The 12,175-nt window shown below is 44.0% G+C and overlaps 1 protein-coding gene across 8 annotated transcripts in view; it reads left to right on the top strand.

Moving 5' to 3' along the window:
• PTPRF (protein tyrosine phosphatase receptor type F) overlaps positions 1-12,175 on the top strand; it is a 394,909-nt gene that overhangs the window by 279,039 nt on the left and 103,695 nt on the right. For all 8 annotated transcript variants that reach the window (XM_064455285.1, XM_064455283.1, XM_064455286.1 and 5 more), the window contains one exon: positions 4,955-5,143. In XM_064455285.1, the coding sequence (XP_064311355.1) occupies positions 4,955-5,143 (189 nt within the window). The remainder of the gene's footprint in view (positions 1-4,954; positions 5,144-12,175) is intronic.

Below are 12,175 nucleotides of genomic sequence, written 5' to 3'. Positions count from 1 at the left end.
TCCAGTCCTGTGAGGGGATAAGGCCCAATATCTCACTTGAAATGAGTTGAGAACACCCCTTTCACTGGGGCAATGGCTTTGATAGACTGTAAGACATTTAACCTTACAGCTATAGCTATAACGTATAGAAGCTACTTTTTGCTATTTCCAAATTCTATTGGTTATCATTTTTTTTCTCTCCCTCAGCAGTCTGAACAATTGGACTCATGATACTAAGCAGACCTGGCTTTTATAGGAAGAGGAATATGACAAATAACTCCCATAAACGTGTTTACAGTTTGCACTATCATTTCTAAAATACCATTTCCAACGTTGACACAAAGGAAGTTCACAGTGTTAGGAGAAAGATTTTACAGGTGCCAAGTCATTATATTACCTCCAAAACACAGTTGCGGGGCTATAAGACCAGTGAGTGCTGTACAGGGTTTGTGCTAGTAGGAACCTGATATCTGACCTCTCCAACTTCTCTGTTCTGTGAGAGATAAAAGTTTTGAGCAAAATCCTGGGGGTGATCCAGCAGGATTCGGCCATCAACAGCTGTGCTCACCGCAGACTCCTTTGCACGCCTTTTCTGTAAGCAGCTGTTATCCACATAGTGTTTCATGCTGGAGCTGATCCGTGCTTCTCATAAGACATAAATTGCAGTTGCCTCTCTGTCCCTTATCATCATTTGATATTTGGAGTGATACAGAAAATAAGGATGCCCCAAGGGCTATGTGTCTCGCAGCAGCATCCTCAAGAAAGGTAGTTTTCTGGGGAGCTGGTGAACGAGCTACGTAATTGCAGCTCCTCTAAAGGAGGCCTCAGCTCTGTTTTGGGGCTGTGGGAAAGGTTTCTTACCTTAGCTTTTCCCTTAAAGATGTGAAAAGTGTGGCACAAAAGAGCTGTAAGAGAAGGGGGGTTAGATTTTTGTCACCTCAGAAAGGAGATTAGCAAAGGGAGCTGTCAAGTGAGCATGAGATATCCCCTGCACATGCTGTCATGCTAGATGCCAGAGGGACATTCCTGGCTCCTTGGTGACTGCTGCTAGCAAGACCTCAGCCTGGTCATGGATTTTTCCGAGTTTCAATTTGTAATTGCAAAATCCACTCTTTTTTTTTTCTCTCACTGTTTCCTTCTCCTTTCCTCCTGCTTCTCTCTTCTCTTCCTGCTCTCCTGTCATTCTTGCATCTGCTGCTGTAGTCCATGGAGGGAATTAGAGCTTGCAATGCCCCAAAAAATCCTGCTTGTGCCTAGATTTTGCTTGCTCTAAGCTAATGCCTACCTGAGATATACCACTTCTGAAAGTATCTGAAACCCAGAAAGAAAAACTGTGTTAGATAGCCTGTACTTGAAAGCAGATTCATAGCCTGTTTTAATGTGTATTAAGAGCACACTAGCTTGAATAAAACCAAGTGCTGACAGACTCATTTTCTAGAATAAGGGTATCCACATATTGGCATGAATAGGATAGCTATTACTGACGAGCTCCGTGTGCAGACAAGTTAGTACAGCTAGCGAGGGCTGAAAGGAGCCGAGGCATGACTGAGCCTCATAATTAGACCTAGATTAGACTATTGCTGGAGGGGAAGGCAAGGCAAGAACAGCTCTGAACTCCTATCTTCACCTGTAGTGTTTGAACACAGAGACATCCCTCGTTGTCCCAGGGAAGCCAGCAACACCAAGCTAGGCTGGAACAAAGCCCCGTTATCTCTATGTGAGCATTGCTGACAGGGCAGGTGTGGGCTTGTGCCGGGCTGTGCTCTGTGGTGTGACCAGCTCAGGTTTTCTACACAGCCAGTCTTTTCCAGGAGGGCTCGAGAGGGCTGCCAGAGCCACCAGGGGAGGAACTGCAGTAGTTGAGGTCCCCTGTTCATGATGGCACAGCCACCTGAGGCCCTTGGACCACCTCCAGAGAAAGTGTTCGTCCTGTCCTTGAGCTTGAGCCCCGGACACTGGAACCTTGGCCCTGTGCAGGTCCCCTAGAGCTACTGCAGAAATAATAGCAGGTGAACCCCAGCCTCCCTGTGTCTGAGGTGCCATCAGAGACCAGCTGTCAAATTTCTCCTGGCATCTCATCACAGCAAACCGCTGCTCTTAAATACTGGTGTTGCCTCTACATTTGATTGACAGGGGATCAAAGAAGTCCTTGCTGCCTGTGTGTTTGTGTAGATGCAGGCATGCCAGTGCTGCTTGCTGAAGTTTTGGTGGTGGTGTGGCCATAGCAAAGAGGCAGGTTTCAATCCCCAGGTATGCATGGGAATTGGGCTGTACTGGTACCAGTTCTAGCCCAGGGAATCTGCTGTGGCTCTGACTACACAGAATGCACCGCTTCTCTATTTCTGTCATTTGCCACTATAGTTTTGGGACTTGCATGCAGTTAAGAGGGAAGAGACTGTGCACCACATGAGCCTTGCACACCTGCCCATGCCTGTCTGTATCCAGCTCAGCACTGGGTCTGGGGGCTGAGGCTCATCACGTTGTGGTCACCTGTGCCCTCTGTCCAGGTGTTAAGTGCCCAGCACTCCCATCGGGCTCCGTAATGGCTTGGCCTTGCAGGGGGTACATAGTACAGGAGCAGCACTGTACATCTATTTGGAGTCCAGAAAAGGCTTCACCTGAGATTTCTAGTATAGCAGAGGTAGCCTTGCTGCCAGGTCTTTGTAATCAGTGTGTCTCTGTTGTACCCAGTGAAGTCAAGGTTAGATCATATAATTTCTGCTGGTCTGTGGCTCATCACAAACTGCTACTTTTGATTGAACGGTCACCTCCGGTGCAGCAGGCTGCTCGCGTAACTGTGTATCAGACGCTGTGAAGGATTTTCTGATCTCTCATTTCTGTGAGCGATGATGGATCATTGCAGATGGGAAGAGATTTCTTGCACAAATGCTGCTTTCAGATTTGCTTTTAGCTGTGTGCTAAGCCTCCATACGGACTTTGGACAAAGTTAACTGGGTGATACTTAGCTCAGTGCATTCTTTGTAAAATCTTGAACAAACCAGAAAAGATTGTCAATGGTAATCATGGTGATTAGATCACTTCAGGGTTTCAGGCTCTCCAGAGTAAACATCTGCTTTCAATACTGTAAATAGCAAGGTGCTACACTTTAGGCAAACTTGGCCTTGATCCAAGGGAATGTCATTGCTTACTGCTTTTTCTATGTATCTTCCCTTGCTTTTCAATCTATACCATACTGTACTTCCGCGCGTACCCTTCTTTTTGTTCTTTTCAGCCATGTAGGAGTATGCATTGTGGTTGCTCAGTATTGAGTGTTCCTGTTGCTTGTTATTGAATGCTAGCTCTGGTGTCATCCAGTTAAGCTCTATGCACCTTTTGTCTTTGAAAATCAATGAAGAGCAAATTAAAAAAGAAGTAGCTTTCGTTATATCTTTCATTTAAAAAAAATATCCCATTTATGTTTGCTCATGATGAGAGAGGTTTCTAGGGAGGCCAGTATGGGATACAAAATATGGTTTGTGCTTTTAATAAGCATAGGAATTGGTTTTTTTTCCTTTAGAAAACCTTGGATGCTTCATAGCCTTTATCATTTAAACAAAAAAACAATATTCCAGGGCATTGTTTTGCTTACAGCAGATGTTGCCATGTGGTAGAGAGTCCTGATCTGCAAACAAGTCAAGGGTCTTGGGAATTCTCCTGAGATCTTAGAGAGAAATATGCAAGATTAGCCACCACAGGCTGTGTTTGTGCTGCAGGTGTGGCAGTACAGGTAGAAGGAAGTACCTGAGGTGGCCAATTGCTGGTACCTGCCTGTCAGGAGTGAGGGGTACAGTTCCAGATCTGTGATGAGAGCAGGAAAAATCAGATTGCAGCAAGTTCAGATTCCTGTGGGACTTAGGAAGATGCTGAGGTCTTGTTTGTTTAAACACTGCAGTGAGCTGGGAGCCTTGCAGAATTGAATTTGCCAAAGAACAAGGTTTGCTTAAGTTCCCTTAAAACAGGAAAAAAGAAACATACTGAAAATAATTGAGTTTCTGGTGCTTTAAAAGCTTCTTAATGTTCTTCAAGTTCTTTTTTTCTGCAAAAGTATGTCCTTTTGATTGTAGTTCAGGCTTAGCAGAGTACAGTACATCTTGCCACAGAATGAGTAAATGAGCTCTGTTCTGCAGCTGCTATTGAATGACGATGTTGGAGCATGCCTTGGCTTATCAGTGAAGGCTGCCTAATGTATTCCTCCCAGCCTACCTGAGCGTGCTCTGCAGCAGCAAACCCAATTAACTCTTGTCGTACTTGCTGTATGAATGGTTTTAGCAGTTATGGGGGTCCTTTGTTTTATGGTATTTCAGCAAGACATGCCATAGCATGCACTGGCCATTTCTCACGCACCTCTGTTGCTCTCTGCAACCTGGAAAATGCACCGGGAGCTTGCCACAGCACAGTCTGTTGAGGTGGCTCGTAAGCAGAGTGTGGCTCATTAGCTTTACATTCATTAGTTTCTAAAAGCCTTCTGAATCAGAGTTGGGGGCATGAGGAAGAGATTTACAGTCTATCCTACCAGTGTGACAGAATGCTCCTAGTCAAAAAAAGAGAAAGTGTGCCTCTCTGGACCATTCTAAGGGGTTTTATTGTTTAGCTGCAAGATGCCTCAAACTATTTGGCTTTGTGCTTGTCTGTTATCTTCAACTCAGTCCTCCCACAAAAAGGCAAATACCTGCTTTTACTGAATTATTAACAACAATAGATGGAGCTTACGTATCAATGAAAATTAGGGACGTTTCCCAAGGCAATTGATTTAAACAGAGTTAAATTTAGTGGAAGCTTCTATTGGTGTAATGAATGCTCATTATAGAGCCTAATGTGCTTTAAGGGCTTGAAAGCTTTCTCAGTAGGGAAGTCAGGCTGCTGTTTTCCAGCAGAGGCACAGATGCTGCACGACAGCACTGCTGTCACTACAACCATATCCCATTGCTATGGCCAAGCATCTCTCTTTAACCTTGTATGTTCTTTTTTCTTGCAGAAGACCACCTCCCAGCTGGCTTCCCGACCATTGACATGGGCCCGCAGCTGAAGGTGGTGGAAAAGGCCCGCACAGCCACAATGCTCTGTGCTGCCAGCGGTAACCCTGATCCTGAAATCTCCTGGTTCAAGGACTTCCTGCCTGTCGACACTGCAACTAGCAATGGGCGAATCAAGCAGCTCCGCTCGGGTAAGGTAGCAAAGCAAGTAAGCCTTCCCTAACTCCTCACTCTTCCTCCCTTTTCTCTTTACTTGCTGCTATTATTATTTCCCTGAAATGCTGAAATGCAATTCTAAACCCAGATGTCAATTTGATTTGAGCTTGTTTCTTTTACAATATAAAAACAGTTTTTGGAGCTGATCCTCTCTGGCAGGATATCGTGGCTTGTAAAAGGAGACATTAGAGTGGACGTGCCTTTTGGAACATCACCTGGATTCCTTCTTCGGTAGACCGTCTTGACATTGCCCCAAATCCTTGGTAGGCTCAGACATTTCACTACCAACTCAACAGGTCTCAGATACTTTTAATAGGAGCACAGTGCAAATCAGGACAACAAGATACTGGCTGAGATTTTATAATCAGTGGTCACGTACTACTTCACTCCTTACATAGACTGCAAGACAGTCCTCTGCTCTCTGCTGAGATCTTTATTATTCTTGCTATGTGACACCACAAGAATAAAGAAAAATCCAAGAAGCAGCAATTCTATGGATTTCAAAGGAAGGTGGACACAGTTTTGAAACATACCATTTCTTTTTGATTTTTTTGTTTGATACGCCAAACGCTAGCTTTTGAAATTCAGACGGTTAGTTCTTGTGGGTGGCTAAGAATGCACTCATTTTAGCGAGGAGTTCTTGTTTTTCCGCTGCACTGATCGGTCTCCCAGGACCGTAAGGCCCATTAGAGAATTAAGGAAAGTAAAACATTGCTTTATTCACTGATGAAGCGCAGGTCCCCAGCAGGGATTGCAGTGACTATTTAACAATGCACGACAGTGCTACACAGCAGCTTTACTCTGGGGCGGGGGGGAAAGCCCACGGTATCCTACGGGAAGTACAGAAGGGACAGAGCTGGAACAACTCTGGTCTAGAAAGGTCTCACACTTAAATAAGAGGCAGACTGCCTTGCCTGGCCACGATGCATCTCTGGACACTCAAAAGCCATTTGTTATGAATGCTGCTGCCAGGGCAACACCATCTTCCTCCTGGCAAGGTGAGCATCTTGACACATCTCCCCATAGCAGGAGCCCTCTGCATAAATCTGTTGATGCTTGGATGATAAGAAGTAGGCTTGTACTTGGGGGAGTGGGTAATGAGACATCACTCTCATCAAAAATAGAACCCAGCCTGACACTCCTGATCCCACCTTGATGTACCAGTGAGCGCTAATTATACTAATGCATTTATAGCTTATGAAATTTCCCAGTGACCTTTAGCTTATCTCCCCCACAACATGGTTTAATCTTGATCTGTTTGTGCTGAAATAAAATATCACACTTGTTAATTATTCTGAGAAGCTTTAGGAAGCAGCTTTAGGAAGCAGCAATAGGAAAGTGCACATGGATGTGTTTCACTGACTAAATCAGCATCAGAAATTGCCATAAATGAGCAGCAAGGCAGCTCCTGATGCACTTGCTGTACGTTCTCCAGCCTCCTTTTCGCAGGCACTTCACTGCCTCTTTACCAGCTGCTTCACAAGTTTAGTGAGATAGAAAGTTTAAAAACAAACTAGTAAACCCTGTCACTGTGTCCAAGTTTTGCTTCCTATTCGCTGTTCTTGAGCAACATCTCAATTGAATATTTCACCTGGGATTCAGACTCTAGAGCTGGCTGCTTGCTGAAGACACAGTAATTACCAAGGGAGGTGTCAAGGGAACCTTTTAGAAATCAATGAGCAGCACACATCCTCAGACTCGCAAAAGAAATTGATTAGCTCTCTAATGCAGTAAGGGAGGTTTCCACAGTTCATGCAAGAGACTTCCAAATACGAGTGAAGTTTTATTTTCAAGGACCTGGTGATACGATGCCAAGATTCACTAAGGCTCTGCTCCACCTTGGCATGAGTGGAGAGCAAGAAGTTTACTGCTTCCCATGGGCCAGAGATTCAACCCCTGCTCGCATTTGTGGCTTTTACCTATATTTGTAGTTGATATAAAGTAGGGCCTGTGCTTTGAAGTGCCTGAGTCCCCCTTACCTGACTGCAGTTACCCTGTGTGAGCAATGTGATGGGTTGGGCAGCCTCTGATCCATTCTGCAAGGTGCTAATTGACCTCTCCAGCACGACACCGTAGTGGGGCAGAGTTGTTTTTCAGAGAAAGGAGTATTTAAATAGGTACCTCATTATTCGGCAGAGTTTAATAGTTTGCAAAGACTCTGCTCCATTAAGATCATATCTTACAGCCAGCCTGGCATATCTGCATGAATGTCAGTTTATACTATCTCAATCTAAATATACGCTCATTTAATTTCATTTAATTAAAACCCAATAAAACCTAGACAGATGTAATATAGTTAAAATTGCTATAGCACGGTGTGAGCCCAATATTGCATATATATAGTGTCCGACCTTCAGTGAGTACATAATGTATTATTATTCAGATGTACTAAATATAGGTCAAAAAGGTCACAGCAGCTTCGGAGCCTGACTTAGAGCGGGGGTTGAGGCATGATTTCATTTCTTCAGGCTCCTAGTGTTGAATAAATAGCGGGAGGTGAAGAAGCAGCATGCCTGGAAAAGGTGCTCTCTTCTTACGCTCAGTTACATGGGCTGGCAGTGCTCTGGGGGGCTTCAGGCAGGTCTTTGAACTGCAGTCAGATCATGTGCCCAAGGGAGCTCTGAACATCAGTTTCTAGAGGTCTGTTAATCTTCTGTCAAGGTACTAGAGAGTTTGTGGTTTAAGACAACCAAGCCATCACATTAGGCTCTTTTAACCCCAGAGGACTGGTGTCTTTGTTAGGGGCAAATACAGAGTTTATAAATCTGCCCTGTATCCTACCATCCCTCATTTACTAATTGCATCTATATGTGTTTATATTTTTCTCATTAAACCTTCTGACAGTTAGCATAATTCTTTACAGTTAGAGGGCTTTTTTCCCCTTGCTCCCCCATACATAGACCTTTCCTCCAGTGTAATGCTTAGTTCTTCTTTAAGTCCAGCTGTTGGGTAGTTTTGCCAGTACGGTTTGAGCTAATTGCTCTAGAGATGAGAACACAATACAGGTTTTCATCTCCATTATCACAGATCAAGGCAAAAGCAAGGTCTGTGACTAACGCTGATTGTAGCAAAATTCTCCCTTGCTCATCTTACTAATACTTCCCACCTCTTGTGGAGAGGCTGCTCTTCTGCAAATGCAGTGACTCAGGACAACTCCCTGTTCTCCCCCCCCCGGGTGCATAGCTTCAGTCATTGCCTCTCAGTCACTGACACAGGATCTAAGGCCAGCTCTGGTCTGGGAACCCTCCCCAGCATGTTAACTCATTTAAAACCTGTTTGGCTGAACTTGTTTTAAAACTGTCCAGACATTGTAGTATTGCAGGTGATGTACGTATGAGCTCTGGCAGCAAGGGTCAGTGCTACACCTCTAACCATGTTTTAAAATTTGTTGATGGTGTGACAGAAACTCTCTCAATATGGATCAGATTGAACTAAGGCTTCACGGTTCTTCTGTAAAGATTCTTGGGTCACAGGCTCCTGAAGACTTCAAAGCATGATGGTATTCAGACTCTCAAAGCTCTTGAATACTTCCAGTGAGTTTTTGTAGTTAAAAAATCCCTCTTCCACCTTGCTCTTCAGAAAACTTATTAACAAAATGTCAAATTAGAATAAATAACTGTCCTGAATGTTAACATACAGGTAACTTTGCCATGAAAGGAAACTCCAGAAATTCAGGGAGCATTGTCATCTTTCATCTAGTAAAGAACTTGGTCTTACAACAAGTGTCATTCTCTTTTAATCACCATCAATGAACTGAGTTATGGAACTGTGCCCTAGACCCTAGTGTGGCTTTCAGGCAATTAACTGCAAGTAAAGTATCCGAGAGGGCTCTGCAGGTGACTTTGGTCACTCTCTGGAAAAGTGTAGGCACCTCTAACAAGGAAGCAGTGGGATCTGGCTCACCAGATCATCTTTCTGCATTTATGCTCTCAGAGTCACCAGCAAGCGTTTTCATTTTAGTCTTGATCCTGTAGGTAGAAGCACTACTTATTTCGAAACGAAAGGAATACCCAGCATACACAGGACACACTTGCAAAAAGAGGTGGTGTCTGTCTGAGTGAAATGGCAGTGACGGCAATATCCTGCTTCACTGGTAATAGCCAGCAGTCAGTACCCAGCAGAAGACATTCAGCTCCTGGCAAGAAACAGCACTGAGTCCAGACATCAGATGGGCATCGGCTTGGGACAGCCCAAAAGAATGGGGATTGGGGAGCATTATCCAAAAGGATCAGGAAACCCACACAAGGATGGATGCTCTCTCAGGAAGGACTGACTGGATGAGGGCTGAAGCAATATCATGGCCAACTAGTTCACAGCGGAAGTTTTATGTCCTGGAAGAACCTATACTACACATCTGAGTCTTGCTGTATGAGGTGCACACAGCAGTGATGGGATCCACACAGACTCCCTCGTGCAACAGGTGGCAAATAGCCAGTCTTTTCTGTAGTACTTTAACTTCTGAAAGTAGTTTCCCTAAAACTATGTTAGGAAGTAGCCAAAAGCACAGTTGGAGTTCTCTGGGGTTCAGTGTTTAACTGCCCTAGTGCCCAGTTGCAGCCAGCAAGACCCTTGGTTTCTCTGTGTGATGTTGCTTTGGAGTGATTTCTTGGTGGTTTAAGTTCCTACAAGGAAGTGGTGTGTTGATAAGTCTGGGGTGGGTTTGTGTCAGCAGAGTGAAGTCCCTTCTCTAGTAGAGCCTCTCCTCCACACTGGAAAATACTGATGCAAATAATCCCATGGGGTTTTCAAGTGTATCATCCTATGTTTTACCTTGCTTTGGGCACCTGGTTGTGCGCATCCAGTACACAGAGGATGTCAGGGTCAGCATTTACTCCTGACAGAAGTGAATGTATGGGGTGTTATTCAGTGTCTATTATCATGAAGGGGAGATAAACTTTTCTTCCATATGAGTGTTTCAAACCTCTCAAACACAAGGAATTGTGTTTGAAGTTTTATCCTGGGGTGCCCTTTGCATACAGCAGCCTGGTCACCACAGGACACGAGTTGGCCTCAGTAACCATTCAAGTGATGGCACCTCCAACACTTGATGGACCCTCTTATGTTGGCACTCTGTGGCCTATGCGCTGTGATTCGGTCCCTTTGAGGGACATCCTGAAAGGGCGACAGCCGGACATGCACTGTCATATGATGTGAAGGGCAAATGGGAACTTTTATTCCTTCTGGATGAGGAAATTTGAGGTCCAACAGAAAAGCCTTGTGCACTCTCCATAATGGTGTCCTCTGAGTGAAGAGTGAATGTCTTAACTTTGCAAAGGTGAGAGAGACCCAGAACAAACACTGTGCTAAATACAGCAAGCCTCTGTGCTGCTCCCACAAGGGTTGGCTTACATTCAGAGGCCAGGAGCATTGGGATTTAACGCAGGAAAAAACGAGCCGGTCGCACTTAAGTTTTAGGGAGTCTGCTTCAAGTATGCAGTTGCTCCTAGAGCTCTGTGTAGACAATTGTGTATTAGAGAAAGGGTTTAGCCTCTGCAGTGAGTAGATTTAAAGATTTGCTGCAAATCTTTTCAGTTCTAGGGCAGAACAACAAACCCTATTTCAGCCATATGAGAGAGAAGGAAGTACTGTTGTTTTCTGCCCCTCAGGCTTGTGCTCAAAGTCATTGCACCGTTCCCATGGGAAGTGACACGCTGTGGTGATGCTTTTCTTAACTCTGAGAATCATGGAAGGGGACGGGGTGGGGACGGGAGTGGGGAGGCCCTAGACCAAACAGAACAAAAATATTCCTTGGCAAACTTTCCAAACAGGCAAAAAGAAATAACCCTTTTTTCCATGGCTCTGCTATTCCATGCCAGTATCTCTGGGTATAACTGTTCTGTCAAGGGTAGCATAGTTACTAAGATAGATAAATAAGCAGCAGATTTATTATTACAAGAGAGAGATTACCCACAACTTCAGTCACTGCAAGATCTTTCCTGATGCTTCAGTCATCTGTGGATAGAAAGCGTCAGAAAATATAACCAGACATAAAGTTAAAATGGGGTAATGTCATCTTGGCAGAGGAAAATGCTAAAATGAGTCGTTTGAATTCTCCAGCTTAGAGAAAGGACTCTGCCTAAAGGAAGGGTAGTTAGGGAAGAAAAAGAATAAGTATAAATATTGTAATTACTTTTTAAGAGGCAAGTTAAACATGCTTAAAATATGCCTTCTTTGTATTTACAGAAATTCTTTTCTGTCTTTCTTTCCCATTGGGTGATCATTGTTGTGGATAATGGAATGAGCTGTAAATCTGAGATACACGACACTCTTGTATGCATACTGGTATTTATTAATCAATACACTGAACATGATTTGACACACTGTGTCCTGTTTAACCCTGTTTTTCTGTCTGTTTAAACTCCTCAGTTTTCTTTGGTAAGTGCTTGGTATTCAGATCCTACAAATCTGCATAAAACCAACACATACCATGAACTGCCTACAGATTCGATCTGCATGAATCTCTCCCTTATACTAACAGCCTTCATATGTGCAAATTAAGACCAAGGGGACAAAAGTGGGGATTAGAAGGGTTCCCTGCCAATTTGCCCAGCTGGAGCATCTCACCTTCAATCATGCTTCTTTATTGATTGTACGCTGAACTCAAGACACTGACCGGTGGATCCTCCACTTGCTAAACACATTGACCTCATAAAATAAACCTTTATAGATCGTTCCAACAGGATAACTTTACCTCACTCCCAGAGAATCCCTCCTTATAAGATACTCTTCATTATAGCATGTAAAATTATCTCCAGTGCCTTATAAAGAGGGTAGGGATTCCTTTCTCCAGCTAACATCCAAATTAGGCAGGAATGTCAGAGGTCTGGCTAGCGTGCCATAGTTATATTACCAGAAACTACTTCATTGCGAAGTATTTCTCTATGTAAACTTAATTCTACATGACACCAATTTCTTTGCCGGAGGGAACCTGATGCAAGGGTTATGCGAATGCGGAGAATGGCTCAAAACTGATTTGTTACGCTCTTCCTTTAGTTTCATTTCTTTAA

This window comes from Phalacrocorax carbo, chromosome 6, assembly GCF_963921805.1.
Source record: "Phalacrocorax carbo chromosome 6, bPhaCar2.1, whole genome shotgun sequence".
In the NCBI taxonomy this organism is placed as follows: domain Eukaryota; kingdom Metazoa; phylum Chordata; class Aves; order Suliformes; family Phalacrocoracidae; genus Phalacrocorax; species Phalacrocorax carbo.
This window is presented reverse-complemented; position numbering and strand designations above follow the sequence as displayed.